This window comes from Spea bombifrons, chromosome 5, assembly GCF_027358695.1.
Source record: "Spea bombifrons isolate aSpeBom1 chromosome 5, aSpeBom1.2.pri, whole genome shotgun sequence".
Taxonomy (NCBI): domain Eukaryota; kingdom Metazoa; phylum Chordata; class Amphibia; order Anura; family Pelobatidae; genus Spea; species Spea bombifrons.
The window spans coordinates 77,064,320-77,085,267 of NC_071091.1; the positions used below are offsets into that span (position 1 = coordinate 77,064,320).

The following is a 20,948-nucleotide window of genomic DNA, read 5'->3' on the forward strand; positions in this document are numbered from 1 at the left end:
ATTTTTCCTGCTTCATGTCATTCAAGGACAGCGACATATACTCTTCTTTCATAAAGTGAATTCCTTCTATCGTAGTGAAATGTGCATGATATCCAATGTTTTAAAGGGATAGTATAGGCTGTATATATGGTCTAACACATTTTTTTAAATAGGGGCTCAAATTCTATTTCACCGAAAGAGAAAATATACCATCATCATAGATATACGGATACTCATTAGGTCCCAACCAGCTTATGTTATAGAAGATCTAAATATATAGTTTGCGTGGCAGTTTCTGGGACGTAACAGTTTTCTTTCAAACACCCCCAGATAACACATTTATAGATGATAACCACGCTGAATAGCCAGAATATCATTATAAAAAAAACAGGACCACCACACCGTATAAAATGTACAAATTGCAACACAAATCGACAGAAACAAAAGAGTAATTTATTCACGGATTGTTCTTTTATGCCAAGTATGTTGACTTTATTCTATTTCATGTTTTGGTGGGTTTTAATCATGGCTACTAACACTGACGCAGCTTTTAACAAGGAGAAGCATAGCAAACACTGATACGTGGCCAGGGTCGTGGTTGAGCTAAAAATGTGTGATCGGACAATATATTTTGATAATATGAATCTTTTGTCGCAAACATAGACACAAATATTTGCTTTTCTTTAGTAACCTGGAGAAGCCATTAGGTTCATCTGTAAAAAGCCAGATGGGCTGGTGGAATGTTAACTTGGATTGCGTTAGTTTGGTATAATAGGTTTGCATCTATATGCATCTAATGTAGTATATAACTAGCAATATACCAGAAATGTCCTTTTTTTAAGTTAAGGTTGTTTTTTCAATAAATTATTTGAGATGCTTAGAACATTCTGCCGTAAGAACTAGTGATACAGGTTAACCTCTCGCTACAATACTGAAATAATGTAAGACTGGTTACACATACACACATACATGCACAATATTATGATACATTACAATACAAATTGAAACATCGGTGCCTGTACAAAATGATATAAACATAACTGTACATAGTGGTTTATACATAAGAATGTACAAAATTGAGATACCATCAGGCTGTGAAATACATAAGTGAGGCACTTATATCACATAAAACATTTAACGTTAATAATAAAAATGTTACTAGAAAAGAAATATTGTTACTATCAAAGGATTATGGGGTCCTAGTTTGTCCAGGAGTGCATTTTAACAGATACACAAGCCAAATCTGTACGTCAAAAATAATACTTTTATGTGATCAGACTGATGACCTCATGGATATCTTGACCGTCTGTCCCTTATGTAGGTAGGTTTTTGTTGATGTGTCATTTCACTATATATTTTTAGTATATATTCCCTAGAAACATTTTTCCATGGTCTGCTCTTTTCCTGAAAGGGTTACGGTTTCATTCTCCTTGTGGTTTAGTACCTCTATTTCTTTTCAAAGTCTTGAGCCGAGTCTCCATCATTATTGTTCCTATTGCTCAGAGTCTTCTGCATTCCATTGGCGCAGTCTACTGCATTTGTAAAGCATGTCCTTCAAATCACCTTCACATTTTCAGCTGTTTTTTGGCTTTAAAATCCATTCTGCGCGAGGGTTCACATTGTACACATCCAACATATAGGTATCTGGATCCAGGCAATGCTCTCCTAAAATAAACATAGTCAAAGGTCATTAGTGAAACATAAACCATTGCTATAAGACACTGGTGAACCATCTCCACCCAAAAAATACATATATAATATATATATATATATATATATATATATATATATATATACATACCGGTATATTAGTCACTAAGTAATTCTAGTATGAGGTCTTTTATACTATTTATGGAATCTAAATAGAAAAACAATGATAGTTGAGCTATTAGGCATTTACTAGTTTTTAATGAACCTGTATAAAGGGAGATAAATAATATTTTCTTAAAACTTCCAAAAAAGGACCTCATTGTTTAAGTTTTATAAGCAATTGCCAAGAAAAATCAATAAAATAATTCAGTACCTAAATAGTGCTGACACTAGTGCTGGTCCAATATGAACTATCGACCAGTAGAGTACTAGCAATCAGTCAGTTGACTTTATAAAATCTAATTTGCTGATATTCTCTCATATTTATCCCATGCCAGTACACATGATGTAAGTTCTATGGAACCATTTGGTATACCATGCTTACCTATATTTCCTCCTATTTCATATAAACTTTGGTTGTTTATTCTGTCACTGTCTGGTGTTCCGTTACTACAAAGAAGAAGACAAATTATAAAACGTTATAATAATGTGGACAAAAATGGGCAGATGATTAACACCTTTTTTTATCAAGCTGCTGGAATACCTCTCTCATCTGCCATCAAATTGTATGTTAATCTAATATAAAACAAATTTAACATAATTATTTCTCAAGTTACAGGACAAGAAGGAAACTCGCACAAATAGTTTCTAGGCACACGGAAGAAACACACTCTGGCGAAATGATGCTAAATTAACACAGAGCGTATCAAAGTAACATATCTAGTAGAACTTATCTTTTTTTTTAAATCGAAATTGAAAAAGACATACACCGAACACTGTGATACCAGATTTATATTACACATAATAAAGGTCACTCTGTAGGTCATCCAAAATAATTGAAATGACTACTGTTATTAAACCTGTCATTTTGAAGGAAATGTAAAAATGTGGTCCTCTTCACACCTGTTTTCGCACTGAAACCTTGCCAAGATGTCTTTGGCTTTCGTCCGACTGTTCAGCTGGATCGCCATGGAAACCTTTGAGTGCAATGGAGCGTAAACTCTTATCACTCCTTCAGGTACATCACAGTGCTGTAATACAATAGCAAAGCACAACTGTGATAACTAGCACGGGGACTGGTATAACTTAATCAGGTCTTCTCAATCATCGCGGATGCCATGTATTACATCACTTTACATTTTATTTACAGAACGCCAGAAGAACAATAATCTTATTTACATTTGGAAAAAAAATGAGTAGCTTTTATGATCCATTTTGTTATTTTTTTGTTGGATATGTTAGATGCCTAGCCCACTATAAAGCAGCTTCTCATATGTTTAGCGAGAACTTGACATGTATGCATGTGATGCTGGTCAACAAGCTACATCTGGGCATAAGTACTTACATTGTATACTTAAACTCATAGTATTTCATTTCCTCCTATTTGTTCAGGTTACATATACAACTGACGTGCAAAATCCTGTTTATATTAGTTACTCAAATATTCTTTGGAATTTATTTAAGCCAGCTTTGGAAAAGTACTAGAAAAACTATTTTTTAGAAAAAGTATTTTTTTTTTTTTTACTATGCCTTTAAATTACTTTTCACATTTGATTATTCTTTCTTGTCCTTTTGTTGGTCAATGAAATAATCTCATTAATTAAGTTATCCACAGCAGGGAATAGCTACATTATAAATGAGATCAAAGTAGGTTTAAATGTATTGTGTAAAGTACCTATGAATGAAAGGGGAGATTATCAGGTTGTAGGTTAAATGAGGCTGCCATCGTTCTACTTTGTAAAAAGTCTGTCTATCGGTGCTAAGAGAACAATAATAAAAAAAAGTTCATTGAAGTAACATGGCCTTTTCTGAATATCAGCCAACAGTACCTCACGTCTTTCAGGTCTTTCTCTTTCCATTGTCTTCCTCCGTAACAGCTTCCTTACACTTTTATCGAAAATTAGCTGCTTTTTGTTATTACTCAAAGCTGCGTCATTCATTTTACGAACTTGAGAAATTAAAAAGGATGGAACCTAGGTCAACACAGGGAAAAAAAACAAATAAAACACATTAGTGGAGGTCCTTCTACAACGTGTCTGTCTTCTTCTGTATATTTGCCACCCAGCAATTTTAGCATAACATACATTTTCAGTTGGTTACTACATGGGATGCTAAAAGTAACTTATTAACAAAATAATCAGCCAAGTGATTATAGATAAAGACGTATAGCGGATGTATGCAGAGATAAGCAGCCAAAACCCAGACACATGGATTACTTTATTGTAAGGGGACAACAGTTGGGAGCTGTTCGTTTGTACGAATTGGCAGCTTTTTAAAGCAAAAGGCTCTATTATTTTACATCTGGCTATGTTTAAAAGTAAATATTATTATGAAAAGCTTAAGTTTGATGTACCAACAGGAATTAAGAGATTCCACTCAATGGACTATTTACAGTATTTAGTACAGTTTCCTTTAGGGTTATCCCACATACATATCCTGTAGGCTTTAATATGAAAAAAATATGTGGATATGGAGCGGTACAACTGGATAACCATAGACAAATATGTACAGCTACATAAGCTTTTAAGACCTCAGATGTCTCTTCTTCTGATGGAATGCATGTGTGGCATATAGGGGTATAAGGCATTTCTGGAGGCAGAGTGGGCATGATATGCCTTTTAACCCCCTTTATGCCACTCTGCCTCCAGGAATGCCTTATACCCACTATATGCCACTCTGTCCCATGATATGCCTTTTAACCCCCTATATGGCAGAGTGGCATATTTGGGGTTAGAAGGCATATCATGGGGCAGACTGGCATATAGGGGCCATAAGACATTTCTGGAGGCAGAGTGGCATATAGGGGGTTTGAAGGCATATCAGGGGGGCAGAGTGGCAAGCCTGGGGGCAGAGGTGCATAACTCGGGAGTAGGTTGTCAAATGAAAGGAAATAAAAACCAAACATGTCTCAATCATAGCTTTTATTAAATATGGAAAAAAATAGTCTACATGAATTAATAAAGAAATAAAAGTTTCTTACCAGAATATCGTGAAGAATAATGTGATCAGTGTTTTGTTCCACTGAATAAAATGGAACTTTTTCATCTAAAAATGTTCGCAGTAGTAAATGTTTTGATCCCATTATGTGTAATGTATTTCATTTATTAGGGCCTTTTAACACTTTTGCTTTCTGGCATTTTAATACAAATAATGAGATAAAAAGAATGGCACATATATATAGGTATGTATAAGGGGTGCGTGTGGGTATAAGAGCTTCACCGTGAGATAAACTATATGGGGCTGGTCTCCAAATTTTTCCAGGGCTGCTTTTCAGTCCCAGTCCGGCCCTGCTTGTGAGGTCTCAAAAGCCTATGTTACTTTACAGCATTTTCTGGGTTGGCCCAATAAAAGGTATTACCTTTGATGAAAGACTCCATCCGAAGAGTTTACATGACTGTTAGTATGTGTTCATGCAGTGAGTAGCACAGCGCATCAACATAAAACAGACAAAGCCACAAAGCACTGTCAAGGATTTGCAGCTGTTTGCCTCTAGAAATGCCCTTTTTCTTTGAAGTTGTCTAGACAATACATGAATAATACTACTGTTATCCATAACGTAAAAATAAAAAGACCCATAAAGCCAACGCTGCCTTTGGCATTCAGTTCAGCTGGTCTGAGTCAATATTTAATTATATTAATATTTAGGGGATTTACAGGTTTCTGAAAAAAAAAAATTGCTCAAAGTTTTACCACAACCCTATGTAGAATTCAAGGTAAATTGCCTTAAAGGGATAGTCCAATGCACAGAATGCACTTAAACTGTACATGCTAATATATGTATATATATATATATATATATATATATATATATATATATATATATATATAAGGGGTAGTAGAAGTATTGTTAAACTCTCATCTACACACACCAGACAAGCCAGAAGGCTTGCTTTTCCCTCAGAAATCTCATGGTGCTTTCACAACCACAAGAGAATCCCTTGTGGTTGTGGCAGCACCATGATATTTCTGAGGGAAAAACAAGCCTTCTGGCTTGTCTGGTGTGTGTAGATGAGTGTTTAACAATACTTCTACTACCCCTTAAATTTAAGTGGAAGGGTTTCCATCACCTTTTACCCACCATAACTTATGTAATGATATTTCTTAGTTACCCCAAGCCTCATACTATTAAGCCAGTATCCCAACCTCATGCTGACGAGTCCCATGAAGGACGAAACAGCTGTCCATGAGTGGTGATCTGGCTATTGTACCTCTTCCTGAGTTTTGTCTATAGGCTGTCTTGTACAGCGGGCAATTACTTTCAAGGAATCCATGTATAAAGTGGATATAGAGGCAAAGGTGATAATTGTTAACCTTGTTTGCATGCGCCTACCCAGAATCCCTTGTGGTTGTGAAAGCACCATGAGATTTCTGAGGGAAAAGCAAGCCTCCTGGCTTGTCTGGTGTGTGTAGATGAGTGTTTAATAATACTTCTACTACCCCTTAAATTTAAGTGGAAGGGTTTCCATCACCTTTTACCCACCATAACTTATGTAATGATATATATATATATATATGTCATCAAGGTGTTTTAGATATATGCTTACCCCAAGAAAATGTGTAGATACAAGTTGCGTACCTACTGAAATTAGTGAGGACACTGATCAGTTGTCCTAAGAAGATGACATGATCATCATAAATAAGAGGTTATATTCTAAAACTAGAGAGATTCTTAGATGTAATGCAATTCAATTTCACTTTACTGAGAAGGGGCGTAGGTAAGTGGAACGGTCTCCAAGCAGAAGGGGTAGAGGTTAATACAGTAACAGAATTTATATGCATGGGACAGAACAGCAGGGAAATATGGGCAGACTGGATGGGCCAAATGGTTCTTATCTGTGTCAAATTCAATGTTTCTTATGGTTTTATTGCTAGTGTCTTCAAACAGGAGATAAAAGGGGGAAGGTTATGTGAGCGACCAAAGTGCATCAAACAACACTTAACCAGTTTTAGTAAATGATATAGCGCACTAAAACAGTATGACATACAAGACACGATTCATGTTATACTCAGAGTTATGTTTCTGTCATTTGATACAGACCCTTAAAAATGTGATATTATAAAGCTAAACAAATATAACCATGAACTTCAAATGTTTATACACTTGGAAGCTTGTTACTGTTTTACTAAATGAAAACATACATCCCAACAGTCTTGGTTTTCATAGGACAGATTTTTTTTTTTTCATAGGACAGACCAGATTTTGGGGCACTGTCCCAATGTCACGCTTTTACAGTGATGATCATGGACTAGTTGGGGAGATCCTCTGTTGAGCATACTGTTGAGCTCCCACGTGGCTTCCTCGCTTCTTCTGGATTGCTCAGCCAAGCCAACCCAAATAATAATTAATGGATATGACTTTGGACTCCTCAATTACCTTTTTCCTTAAAGTTCCTTCAAAGCAAGATGTTAAACTACAGTTGGTGAAGAAGACACTTAGGGAGCCGCAAAAGAGTTACATTTCAATGGCAAATCATCCACTGTAAAATGACCTTTAACATTGTATATGATGTAATCATTTTACATTCATTATTAACATTATTTAATTGAATACCATATTTGGCGAAAACATTATAAAATACGTTGTAACTTTAGATAAAGAATTTTGAGTGAAAGTTGCACAAATAGAATTGTGTGAATCAGACCATTTATGAAACTGTGTACTTTACTTCGTTTTTGTAAATCCCACTTAATCCCGCGTCGTGCCATTGTTCAGGTCTATCAAAGTGTTTAAAAGTAAGGCTCAGTTGTATAATTCAGAAATATAAACCAACACTGGATTAAAGGGGATTTTCTCATGTGATATACAATTACAACCACTTATCCTTAGCGCCAAAGTGGCTCCGGGGACCTCTCTGGACAGCGTCATACTGATATACTGATCAGACCTTCGTGGTTCATATCAAGAGTTTTTGTATATAGATTTACACCCCGTTTATTGTATATTTCACTGACCTTGTGTGCAAATCATATCATATATTAGGTAGGGGCAAAATTAGACCTTATGGTCACAATGACCCATTCGGAACATCTTGAAACTTTAGTTTTTCTCCCTGCGCTTAAAATATGGGTTCCAGTAGAAATGTGCTGATTCTTGGATATTACCAAAAAAACATCTTAAATTCCTCAAGTAAACTCATGTCATAGTGTTTACAGATTAAGCAAACTTTGTAATAAAACTCCTTAACCTCATGTTTTTATAATCTACAGAAATGATTATCCCTATTAATATGTTGCTCAACGTAGATTTGCCACTTTTCCCAAATCCTACATTTTGTAATTTTAGTGATTTTACAGATTAAAATAAGCAAAGTATATGTAGAAAACACTTTATGTATAAAGGTATCTTTCTTTTTCCCACGTTCTATATGGTTATTCTTCCTGTAATCTCTGGTTTATGGTGTTGATTGGTTCAAGCAGTCTTTATAAGGGTTGGTGAGTCAGAAGGAGAATATTTCAGGGCAGGAATTTGATAAGATAATGTTGGCTTTGCCACTTTTGAGACACAGATCTCAGCTTTAATGTGTTGCATTTTTTAAAAAGAATATCTCCAAAAAACAATTACAGCAAAGATACAGAGAGTTTCAGGTAATTAGTGACTTCTTTAAATAGGAAATGTATTTCAATTAAGAATATAAAGTAATTATATATCATTGTCACGATTTTATATATTCACAAAAGGTTAATTTCCCTTTTTGCAATTACATTTCGTGTACAGAAGGATCATACTGCTGTATGATAAAGGTCCTCTGAGTAAAAAAATAAATCTTGGAATTTGAGGTCATCCACAATTACATTACAAAAACTGCTTGGCCACCCTTGTCGTGTATCACTTATGTTAAAGTCTTTATTTGTACATTTGGATACATTTTGTTTAATCAGTAGTGCACACAACATTTACACCATAGTTGCATTTTATAAGAAGTAGTCCAAAAAGATGTTTTACAGAAATGGAACTGAAAGGGTTAATGAATCGTCATAAAATTAAATTAGTTAATGTTAAAGTGAGATTTAAGATTAAAATAAAGATTTACTAGATTTAGATAAGCATTTTTCTTACAATTTTAAGATTGGGACAGAAACTTGGTTTCCAAACTCATTTCAAGCAGGAGTCAGTCTGTGAAGGACCCCAGACATAAAGGTGCCAAGCGCAAGTTGGATTAAGATAAGGAGATGTGGAAGCTTGTTTTAGGACTAACTTGTAATTAGTTCTTAATTGTTAGATGAGGACAAGCTATTTACTAAATGACACAGAGGTGATCCTTCCCAACAGCACAGTTTTTGGGTCTTTTTAAGCGCTGGATATTAGAATGCCTCCCAAATAATCCTCTACATGAAACCCATCAAACCGTATTGAGCAAAACCTCAAAAAAGCCTTTCCTTGTGGTAATAGGCCATATTCCCATAATTAATGTAAGGAATTAGAAACATTTAACCTACAGAAGTGACAAAGGCCTTTTAGTACAATGCTAACTCACTATTGCACTTTGAAGGAGGAACACTCTACTCATAGACCAAAAATAAGGGGATCACTCCCAGCCATAAAACCAACATGCTGGGTTATACCTTGGGTTATGTGTTAAAATAATAATTGCTGTTGAAATATGGCCTTGTCACCTAAACAAGTAATGGAATGGTCATGATCATTGATAAGACCACTTTTTGAACTTTACACCAGAATCACTTTTTATATAAATACGCTTTTATGCCATCCAATTGGTTTTCTTTATGCTTAAATACTTCTCACTCAATGTAAACTTAATCTGAAGCATGATTGTCTATTCATCTAAAAATGTCAAATGGCCGTTAATATTCAAGGAGTCACAAAGAGCTAAACATAATAAAAGTGTATGAACAACCAAATTAGCATATGCAATTCTATATGGACAACTGCAGTACGTATCTGAGATATCTTGGCGTCTTATTCTGCCCATAATAGATGTTTTGTTTCTGAATAACTTGCACTTACATAACCTTAGATCTTAGTTTCTCTGTTGCTCATTGTATTACAAGCAAGATTGCTGGAGGAACCCACATGGACTATTAGAGTCTTGCCTACTGCATACTAATGATTAACCCCTGGAATCCCAAATAAGTCTACCACATTGGGTCTGCATTCATAGTAAATTATCTGACATACAAACGGTTAATCTCTATGGCATTCTGTACATTCTAGTGAAGACCAACGTTTTATTGTCGATTGTCCATTAACTTCTAATGCATAAGGTTAATATACATTGCACTGTTTTTCTTCTGAGTCTCAAATGTACTCCTTACACTATTTCCTCTTCAGAATGATTTACTTTTGCGTTAGTAAATAATCCTTCACACACGTCTGGCTTTGTGAGCATATAACCCCCCCTGACTTGCGTTATATATATGATACCACTGTAACTTTGTAACTTAAAATGGCATACATTGATTATGAATCTCAATCTTTGTCACGAACAGATTTAGCTGTTCTATGGTTCATTAGTCAGTAACTGCCTGAACGACTGTGGGAAGAAGACTACGTTTCTGCAACTTGTGATGTTAGCCAAGAGGAAAAAATGCAGCACAAGGGCTTTTAAGCTGTGGTGATGTCTGATAGGCTAAACGTTGCTTTACATTTCCTTTATTTATGGTACATCACTTATCTAATCAGCCTAGAATGCTTAGTCTGTATTTTAACTCTTTGTAATGTTTTGGCATGGACAATGCCTTGTCCTGATGAAGGTTTAGATCGTATCAGAGACCTTAACACTGCAAACTATTCTTTCACCAAAATAATTATGTCCTTTGAAAGGTCCTCGGGTTTCAAGTATTTTCCCAAACAAGTTGAGGTGCTTTGAACTGGTCTGCAGACAGATGGGGAAAATTAGCTCTAAAAACAAGGAGTTAGAGCGTAGGAAGTATTCAGTAACGTAGCCTCAATTGATCATTCCACTCACATAGTCACATTCAGTTTAGTTTGTTATATTATATCCTTGATTTATCTAAATAAGTCTGTTTGACATTACAGGGTCTAATTGTATAAGTGCTTTGAAAAATATATCATTTAGATTAATGAAAAAAAGGATTCCGTAGTATCCATAGCTTTTTGCACATTATAACATTTTGTGTTTATAGTTCTAAGCCTTACATTTGTAAAGGCCCAAACATGTGGCAGTAAGCCCATATGTCTTACACACACCGCCACAACAATATCAGCCCTTAAAATCAGTATAACCCACTACACCTAATTCACCAAATTAAAGTCAATTACGCTACCGCCACATAGACGTCAGCAAGCTTATGTCATGGAGGCTGAAGCTTTGATTGATCAATTGAGGTACCAAGTTGTACCATTTTCTGACATTGGCACCCAAATTTCATACATGCTTCTGGGTCACTGATGTGAATAGGAAGCTGCTTGGTGCAAAGCAAGAACTTGTATTTATGTTTATGCATGGAATGACGGTGTCCATAGCAGATGACTTGTCTGCCGACTTTATGACATCATTATTGTGTTCTGCACAGTACTGGAAACACCCAAAAGTTATAGCTGGCATTGAAAAACCACAGGTCAGCAGGGCTGATTTCCTAAAATAAAAGTTAACAGGGCATAAGATTTTGGGTCCTTCTGTAGGCCCAGGTCCCACTTGCTTGTCGGGTTCTCATGCTATAAACTGTTATCACTCAAATGCAAACTTTGCTAGGATGGTCCTTAAAGGAACTGGGTAGTCAACCTGACATAACCCTGCTAAAACTCAGCTTTGGGAACCAGACAGAATATTTATGGCGCCAGCTTGGAAATGATTTTGAAGCCAAGGATTGATGCTTCCATAGATAAAAGCTAGTAGGATTTTGGAAGCCATAGAATCTTGGCTCCTGGAATCCTTCCAGTCCTGACCGGACCATTGAAAAAAAGAAAAGATAATTTTCTGATTAAAAAAAAAAGTATACCTCTTTACACTCATAGTAATTAACCATTTTCTCTTGGCCAGAGGGAATTATTTAAGATTCAGCACAGACACTAGAATTCTTTATTTCTTTTTGTTTGGGAGTTAGTCATGCAGGTCTAGTCAATTACCCTGTAATTAAGACTGAACACTTCTAGCCAGGGGCTGATATTTTGTGGCCTGTTAGCTCAACCAACAAGAGATAACACGGAAGGCAATATAAATGTGGCATTCTAGACCCAGTTGTTTTAAGTATATTTGTGCATTGCGTTATAACGGCGCAGTCACCACAGTAACCAGGGCAATGGTGAAGATAAATAGAAATTGTGTTATTCTGTAACACTCCTAATATAAATCTGAGGGCTACCACCTAACGCTTTCCAGGCATGCAGGATGTTTAGCTCTACATCTGCAGGGCTACAACCATTTGCTGAACAAAATTATGTTTATTGAATGTCCGTATTAACCCCAGTCCAAACATTCTTCAGAAAGTGTGCTACCAAGAATGATTTGATTTGTAAAGAACACTAAAACCACCGACACAAAACATAAATACAGGAGCTAGAAAGTAAACATCCTCTGCTATTTTCTTAAGTAACCTAGCCGTGAAAGCCGGGCTTCCACAGGCGCTTCCAGCTGTCTTGCATCTGCAAGTTAATATTCCAAATTTCCTGATCACTGCTAGAAGCATCATGTTCCAGGCCAGGTGCTACATTTCTGGGGCAAGGGTTTTCACACTGCCCCCCATCTCATTGAACTTCTTTTTTTTTTACAATATGTCAACACAGTCATTAAAGCATTTTAAACGTCAGCTCCTTTGTAGTGTGATCTGCAAACATACAATCATGACATATGTTCCGTTGTTCTTTCTCAGTGCAGTTGTAGTAAAGTAGGAAAAGTACACAGGTAGTATGCATACCAAGGCTGTTTGATGTTTTCTAGACTGGTGGTTGGAGTTCAGCTGTGAAAATACCGGTACTTAAAATTAGGCATCTGAGACAACCCGGATAAAAGGAATAGCAACCTCAAAATAATGAATTCTGTATAGTATAAAGCAGCCATATAGCTTATCAACCATTCCACCCAACTCCAGGGGTTATTATCAATAATATACACAATAAACCTGAATAACTGTGAATGCAGCACTCCTTTTTACTGTAAAAGCCTTCAGACACTTCAGGAAGAAGGCAAAACCTCCAGTTGAGGAGGCCACCATAGTATTTTACAATGTGAATTTTTTTGCAACCCTTTCAAGGGCTAAATTTGTGGCTAGTTTCATTCAAGATAAAGGTGAACTTGACTTGTAGGAAATTATTAATGCTTGGAAAAATATTATCTTTAGTACTAATTTGTATATCAGAAGACACATATACTTTATTCTTATAAGCAAGATTTCACGTACAATTATTAATTATTCCCCAGTTCAATAGCTTAATGTATGTTTGGGTGATGGTTTTAAACTGGCGAATTTACCCATATTCAACCAAGTGCGGTTGTAGCAGTGTGATGCGTTTGGACATCATAGTAAGTGGTCCATTGTGGGGAAAACAGATCACCATAAAAACCAAGGGTGCGTAATAATCAACACCTAAAAGTTCAAAGATTATTTTCTTATTGATCATTTGATGGGCTGGTTATTTCTTTTCTTTGTATTGAGGGTAACAATCTATCCCATATATATCAGGATATATATATATTAGAACATTCATAAGGTAATATCATTTTTAACTTTGCCTCGTTGTCATGACCCTCTATGAGAGATTACCTCCAAGGCATTTTACACATATACCTGCTCTCAGAAAAGCAGGTTTTTGCAAACAGAAGTTCAACAAAGCAACACAGGAAATGAAATTTGGTATGAATGGGAAAAGAGCCCTGGAGAGGAACTAAAGCCAGACGCCTGAAGACATGCTTGGAATTCTACATCTAAAGCTATATAAATATTCAAATAAATTAAAATATATACATAGCGATATCAAGATAATAAACCACAGGAGGAAGACTCCAAAAAAAAATAAAACACACAATACTACAGTGTTTCTAACAACTGGTGAGGCCATTCATTCCATGTTAAGAAAATCATGTCTGAGAATAATCGTTGTTAACTCTTGCTTAAAGTATCAAACATTCTAAATGTTTAAAATGTACTATTTCTCAAGGCCCTTGGTGTATTGGAAGGAGGTGATTCTCTATGACCTACAAAGTTCTACGGGTTTCTATTTTTATTATAGCTGGGTTTCAACGCTCAATGGCTGCATGTGAGTGGGGTCAAGTCAGGTAGGTAGGGTTGGCTGCATACACGGGTTTGGGCTAGCGTACAGTGGACTATCGAAGGGGTGAGAGTGGAAGGAGCTGAGTCAAAGAAGGGAGAATCTGGAGAATAATGTAGGAAGGGTAGCCCATACAGCCAAGCCCCATAAAGAACACGGACTGCTGAGTAATATGATGTGACTTCTGTTCTGAACCCACATATTACTGTTGCTTACCTCACCTCAAACTACGCATCACCTTCGTTCTCTTTAAAGGATGTTTATTGTGCTCAACAATCAAAGAACAAAAGGCTGTGGGGGGAAAGCAAGTGGTAACATCCACACAGCGGGTTATCTTCAATTTTTCTTTTGCTTTTCTTACTACCTATGGTTTTAATTGCTTAGAAGAAGGACACAAACTGAAAAGTATCTTTGAATATTCCATATAGGTCCTAACTTTGTTAAAAATATGGATAACTAAAATGTAGCTGTTATTTATTGATTTATGTCGTATCATCATATTCTGTAAAGCTTTACAATGGGCGACAAGTAGTGTCGCACATAACAAGTAGGACATACAGAACAATGCTTAGGTAATTGTTCATAAAGATCCTTTGCTTTTATCATTCTTTCAAATGATAAAAGGTTAAAACTTGACATATATTAAAAGAAAATATGTATTGATCACTGAGCAAAGCTCCCAATAAAAGGAATGTGGTATGAAGATAAGTTATCAGAACTTAAAAGGTCAGAGGCATACATAAGCTAAAGCCAGTCAAAATAATGGAAGGAATGTGCAGATTTGCAGTTTCATGGCTCTAGGAACATGAACACAGATAACAAAACCCTACAGTTTTTTTGGCAATTGAACTGCATGATTGCTTCATAAAGTAGAGCACTAACCAGACAGGCAAGCATGAGGGTAGCAAGAAAGTAAACAGGAAAACACTGCGATCCCAGGTCAGGAAGAATGCCTGAGCGAGCCCTTTGTTTGCCTTAATGTATTATATCTTTATCTAGAGCATCAACATTGAATTTTAAACATAATTGTATTCAAAGGCACTGTGTCACTTAGACAAAATGTTAATTACAAGCTCTTGCATGTTAAGTAAATTAACCTTTTACAGATCTGTCATTTTATTATTTCATTTGAAGGTTTAATTGCGTAAAAAGTCTTATCAGTTCATGTTTTTTTTTGTGTCACTTGACAAGTGTTTCCCCCAAAAATGAAAATTAGGCAACTTGCATGAATATATAATTATTTCTGAGAAGAGTTTGCACTTTTGACAGCGCTAGAAATGATGTTTCCATGTTTCATTAAATTACAAAAGTGTGACATTTAGCAGTGTATGGACAACAAGACATTTAAGTTATATTATTAACATGTTCTTTTTAAGATTGGTCCATCAGGCATGGCAGATTATCTTTATCTTGTTTGGATATATATATAACTTTAAAACATGACATTTTATCAACATTTCTTGGGAGGTTTTTAGGACAATTCTTCTCTAATAAACGTACTATAATACATTGCTTCATAATATTGTTCTAAAGCAAGAACTGTTCACGGACGATACCAAAAATCACTAACATTGTGCTAATATATAGTGATGACAGCAAAGTAACCAGGGAAAAAGAGTTAATGCTTGATTAAATACACATACATATTGTGTTTTAAATCATCAACTGTAATACTTTAAAAATGAAAACACATTATTCCCCTAACACATAAATGAATTTGTGTTCTGAATGTTATTCTACATGGTAAATCTTGTTGTGTTCTGTTTAGGTTTGTTTCCCGCTATACTGAATCTTGCCAGTAATGCCGTTATTACCACTAATGCCACATGTGGTGAAATGGGACCAGAAATGTTTTGTAAACTTGTAGAACATGTGCCAGGGAGGCCAATACGCAACCCTCAATGTAGCATCTGTGATGAGAACAGTTCCAATCCCAAAGGTAAGTTACCCATCTTCTGATATACTGTTGAGTCTATTCACCAACAAATAGTTAAATGGTTTAGTCACATGTCATTACATGCAAGCAATTCATATAGTCACTCAAATACAAAATGTAAAAGTTAAAAAGGCTGAACCCTGTAAGTGCAAAGGGGTGGACAGTGAAGTACCTCATTCACTCCTAGTTCACCGACTTGGATTTTTTGGGGGGAGGGGGGTAAATAGGGTGTTTAATATAAGGTTTATTTTTTTGTACTCAATAACCTTTCCCCCCAGTATATTTTAAACTTCATCCCAGTAAACACTAAATTATGTAGAGCATGGTGGGCTTTATACCCTAATATAGTCTATTATTACCCCCTACCCCACCACATACAGGGTAGGGGATAAAGGTGGATGGGTTGTTGACCCCCTTGCTTAATGTGGGGATCCCTGTTTCATTTCTATTATTATTTTTGTAATTAATCTTTTTTTGGTGTCTGTGTGTGTGGGAGGTTACATGTCACCCCCCTGAGGCTACAAAGAGAAATTTGCAAGCTTCAGCTTATATTTACAAATCACAAGCAATCTGGGGGTTGAATTATTCTGCATATTGCTTGCTTTTTTCAAGCAATCAATGTGCAGAATAAGTTGTGTGTGTTTGAGTATGTGAGTTAGTAATAGTGAATATATGAATGAGCTGCTACAAATTAAGATTTGTTTGCCAACTTTCATGCACTCACATTGTAGTTAAAAGACCTCATTATGTGTTGTACATCTTGCTGGTTAACTGCAAACAGGCATCGTTATTTCTGTAGTATTTTGTTTACTGACCGGAACCCAATAATCTTCTCACCAAAATATATAGAAATAAAATACTTTCTTACTCCATTTTCTATTCTCTTTCACTTGCAAGCTGGTATATGTTTTTTTATTTGTTTATTTACAGAACGGCACCCGATAACCAATGCAATCGATGGCACTAATGATTGGTGGCAAAGTCCCAGTATTCAGAATGGCAGAATATATCACTGGGTCACCATAACACTGGATTTAAGACAAGTAATTATGACACTTTCTTGTTTTAATGTTTTTTCTAGCTAAAATCTTTTTTTCCTGGTTTTAAATAGCACCTTTCTGCATAGTCCTACACATTTGCAGTTCTTTATGGCATCTATGTAGTATTTGTGGGAGAATAGTCAACTAAGGGTATGGTGTGACACCAGGGTTATTTTATCTTTTAATTAGCACAGTTAGAACCAGATTGCCTATACCTTCACATTTTAAAATGTATGGATCAAGTACTGCACAACCCCTACTGTATTAGAAAGACCTTCATTACTCTTTAATTACAAGCATCCTGAATTAGAAATACCACACATATACCAAATGTGTAAGATATCACATTTCCAGTTCCTTCGAACAATCTAAATTACAAGCTAACCAAATAACGTCTGGATCCTTATAAATCTCACATGTACAGTCTTTGTTCCACTTGGAAGTACTCATTATACGGTCCTCTGTTTCTCTATAAATAACCTGTAAACTGCATAATATATGGACTGCTTATCTGTAGTGTTTATGTCTTTTATCTGTGAACTTTCTAAATAGTGCATGTAATACTGTGTAGAAAAAATAGGGGCACACAATGCTTTACATTTAGTTGATAAAGTCAAAATCTCATGGGAAAAAAATATGTTTCTCTTTGAGGATTAAATATAATAATTTATGCATTTCATTAATCAGAGTGTCCTGCTGGGTGATTAAGACTGAGCCATTCAATTATTTGAAAGGAGTAAGGGTGTTTGCCTAGTAGGTTGGGCTCAGATAACAGAGCTACCTCACAGATATGAACGTCTGCCTGAAAATATTATATTTTGCTAAAACTACAACTATTAAATAAGGAAACCATATTTGTAACCTGGTACTAAGTAAAATAAATAGTCACAATTCCCTTTTAATAGTGTGGTTGATCACAATCCAAGAATTTGAAAGGTAACAAAGTAAATGACATTCAAAATAATAAGTATTATTATTATTATTGTATTAGTAATACTAAATTGTTCTGTTACGTGCATGAAATGGACATAGCAGGTCAAAGATATCACTAGGATCAATACTAGAATCAATTCTCGCCAATTCTTTCCCCACCACTATATCATAAATGCCCCAAATCCTCTTGTGTGTAAAAAATTTACTTTATTTAGGGCATAAGGACAGCTTTAGCATTTGCGACTAGGAATAATTAATTAAACCCTGTATTAGTGCTTCTCATTTTCAGTGTTGGTTAATGCATGATAAGGGGTTTACATTTTAATTCAGTTTACTTTAACCGGGGGATCCATTTGTCTGCTTATTAACCATGCCTAACCACCTTAATGAGAAAGCTAGGGTCACATCTCTACATTATCTCATTATATTAAAAAATAGATTCAATTAAGCTATATGAAAATGTATTGTTGTTTTCAGATTATGTACGTTTTTGACACCTCTGAGATTCCAAAGATTTATGTTATTCTACGGCTTTAGCCCAATTAAATATATCAACTTTAATGTAGGACCTCTTGAACAAACATGGCTATAGCCATTTTCCTTATTTAAGGGACAGCCATCATATGCACTTCAATTCATGTGGTTCCTTTAAATGTTCCTGTTGTCTGCTTTGTGAATACATGAGGCTAGGGTTTAGGGTTCTGTAGAATCCCCCACCCCATATGTGTTTGCCCCTTTTCCAAGTCGGGTTTTTTCTTTCCAACCCTGAACTCAGTCCCGACTCAGAAAGGCTAATGTGCCACTATATTTGCTACATTTATGCAGAAAAAAATGACATGTTATTTGTTTCAAAACAGTTGTGGTTTTCATATAATACAATGTTTTGACATTAGATACAATACAGTTCAGAAGTTTGGGGTCATGGAAATTTGTAACTGTGCTAATATAGTTGCAAAACGGGTTTTCTAATGATCAATTAGCCTTTTAAATGTAAACTTGGATTAGCAAACATAACGTGCCATTGGAACACAGGAGTGATGGGAGTGATAAAGGGCCTAGTACGCCAATGAAGATATTCCATACAAAATCAGCTCTTTCCATCTGCAATAGTCATTTAACAACATTAACGACGTCTGCACGGTATTTCTCATCCATTCCATGTTATTCTAATAGACAAAAATGTATTTTCTTTCGAAAACAAGCAAGTTGGTAAGTGACCCCAAACTTTTGAACGGTTGCGTGTATCCATATTAGATATATGTTTTATCTCTGTTATCTCAGTCCAATCATCTAGACGACAAACTAGGTCCTCATCATGCTACCTTGCTGTTAAACGCAGAATGTCTAGTCTAATTAATGGAGTGGACACTCTGACTACTGACTCGAGGAGATTATTTCATTAGATAAACAATACTTTATATCATCGCAATGTCCCATTTAAAATAATGCATCCTAAATTTGCATACGTGTTTGCATGTTATCCCTACAAGCTTTAAGGTATTCATGCATAAATCTACTTATTTGCTCTTTGTGTCAAATATTGTGCAGCAAAAAGAGACATCACTGATCTGGTAAATTTATCCTGAGAGAATCATCAGTCACGTTGCTCATCCATTATGTTGTAAAGAGACAGTTTTACAGCATGTTGCTTGACTGCCTATTATTTTCCATGGGTTTTTTCCCAGGCCACTGTCATATAGCCATTTATTTGGTGTCAAGGGTTACTTTCATGCCTTATATTCTTAGCAGTTTTATTATATATTTTTCAGCACACTGGGTGAACTTTTTTTTTCTTTAAATACTCTTAAACACTTCCACTGTATTTTCTGGGGACACATTGCATACAATATAAATATATAAGTTTGTGAAAGAAACAAAACACTCTAATAGAATTTGGATTTTAGAAGCCATTTTCCTCCTAGTGGTTGTTGCAATAAATGGGATTATAGTAAGTGGGTGGTGATGTCATTATTTAGATCCTAAAATACATGCAGAATGAGCTGTTCTCTCTTAAGTTCAGAAAGTGTTTTTTATGATGTTAAGCTATTTGTCAACACAGTGCTTGTTAGCAGTTTACACTAATCCTCCTAAATGCCTAAGAATTTTATGTGCCTTTTTACTCTGCCACCTAGTCTATTCTATGGTGTCCTGCAAGGTACAGACCAGTGAAATGTCCCATCTGTGCAACCTCTATATACATCTCTAAGGGTACCAACTGTTAAACTAAGGAAAATAATTAAGTCTGCAACCCAAAATATGTATGCCTCAGTCTGAAGACAAATATAAATCTGATCTTTGTGCTTACAGAATTTCACTCCGCTTACCTCTTCCCGTCGCACACTGTCCCACCCTATCTCGCAATGTTCACACCAGATTAATATCAGTTAGCACACATCAAGCTATGAAAGACAAAAAGTCAATCTTTTATGATAAAATAATGTACACAGAATATTTTAAATAACTTATAAGTTATTAAGCAGGTTTAAAAATAATCACCTAAAATATCTCTTATCATGTAAGTACATAAGGTACATGTTATTAGCAGCAACGGAGGGTATTAATATGCATCCCAGGATTGGTTGGAGAACTTGCGTAAATATAATTACCTTGATAGCTTGCCAATTAATTCATTGCTGTTCCATTGTGTTGTTATGGTATGCACAATTGTATGGATTTCAGGTGTAGACAGACAACTTTCAGACCAAGGTCATGTTTGACCAATTATACCATTTAGATAACAACATGTTGCCACATCTAGAACATCTAAAATCCTGTCCAGGTCGGGAACTGTTGGTCACGCAGCACTGGGCTTAAAACGAAGGTCCCATCATAGTGCAGATGGGATGTTAGCCCACGGACAACTGGAGGAAATCGGTCCATCAGCCTTAAGTGGCTCCTGTAATCACACTGGACACTCCTTTTCTTGCCCATATGTTACAGAGAGCGATAGTGGGATGTTGTTTGGATGGCAAATTAAAATGTATAATTCATATTGGCTCGTAAGCGGTATAGCTTTAAATTGGTGCTTCTGCATGTTCTCTGAATTGAAGAATGAAACAGGCTA

General features: G+C 35.7%; 2 protein-coding genes across 2 annotated transcripts in view; one reads left to right on the plus strand and one right to left on the minus strand.

Moving 5' to 3' along the window:
• Positions 1 to 1,428: 1,428 nt before the first annotated feature.
• LOC128498109 (rho GTPase-activating protein 28-like) lies at positions 1,429 to 20,278 on the minus strand. The gene is made up of 5 exons (XM_053468397.1): positions 20,209 to 20,278; positions 3,618 to 3,761; positions 2,692 to 2,819; positions 2,174 to 2,238; positions 1,429 to 1,644 (listed from the first exon to the last, which is right to left on the minus strand). The coding sequence occupies exons 2-5, from the start codon at positions 3,726 to 3,728 to the stop codon at positions 1,553 to 1,555; spliced, it is 396 nt and encodes a 131-aa protein (XP_053324372.1). The 5' UTR covers positions 3,729 to 3,761; positions 20,209 to 20,278; the 3' UTR covers positions 1,429 to 1,552.
• The window catches only part of LOC128497712 (laminin subunit alpha-1-like), a 63,579-nt gene continuing 58,346 nt past the window's right edge, over positions 15,716 to 20,948 (plus strand). The window contains 2 exon segments of the mRNA XM_053467872.1: positions 15,716 to 15,914; positions 16,842 to 16,954. Of these exon segments, the coding sequence (XP_053323847.1) occupies positions 15,716 to 15,914; positions 16,842 to 16,954 (312 nt within the window).

Excerpts from the sequence above, each read along its gene's own strand:
- LOC128498109 (XM_053468397.1), bottom strand. The coding sequence starts at position 3,728 with ATGAATGACGCAGCTTTGAGTAATAACAAAAAGCAGCTAATTTTCGAT. Across the intron at positions 2,820-3,617 it reads AAAGACCTGAAAGACGTGAG|CACTGTGATGTACCTGAAGG; the intron begins GTACTGTTGGCT and ends ATTGTATTACAG. Across the intron at positions 2,239-2,691 it reads AGGTTTCAGTGCGAAAACAG|TAACGGAACACCAGACAGTG; the intron begins GTGTGAAGAGGA and ends TCTTCTTTGTAG.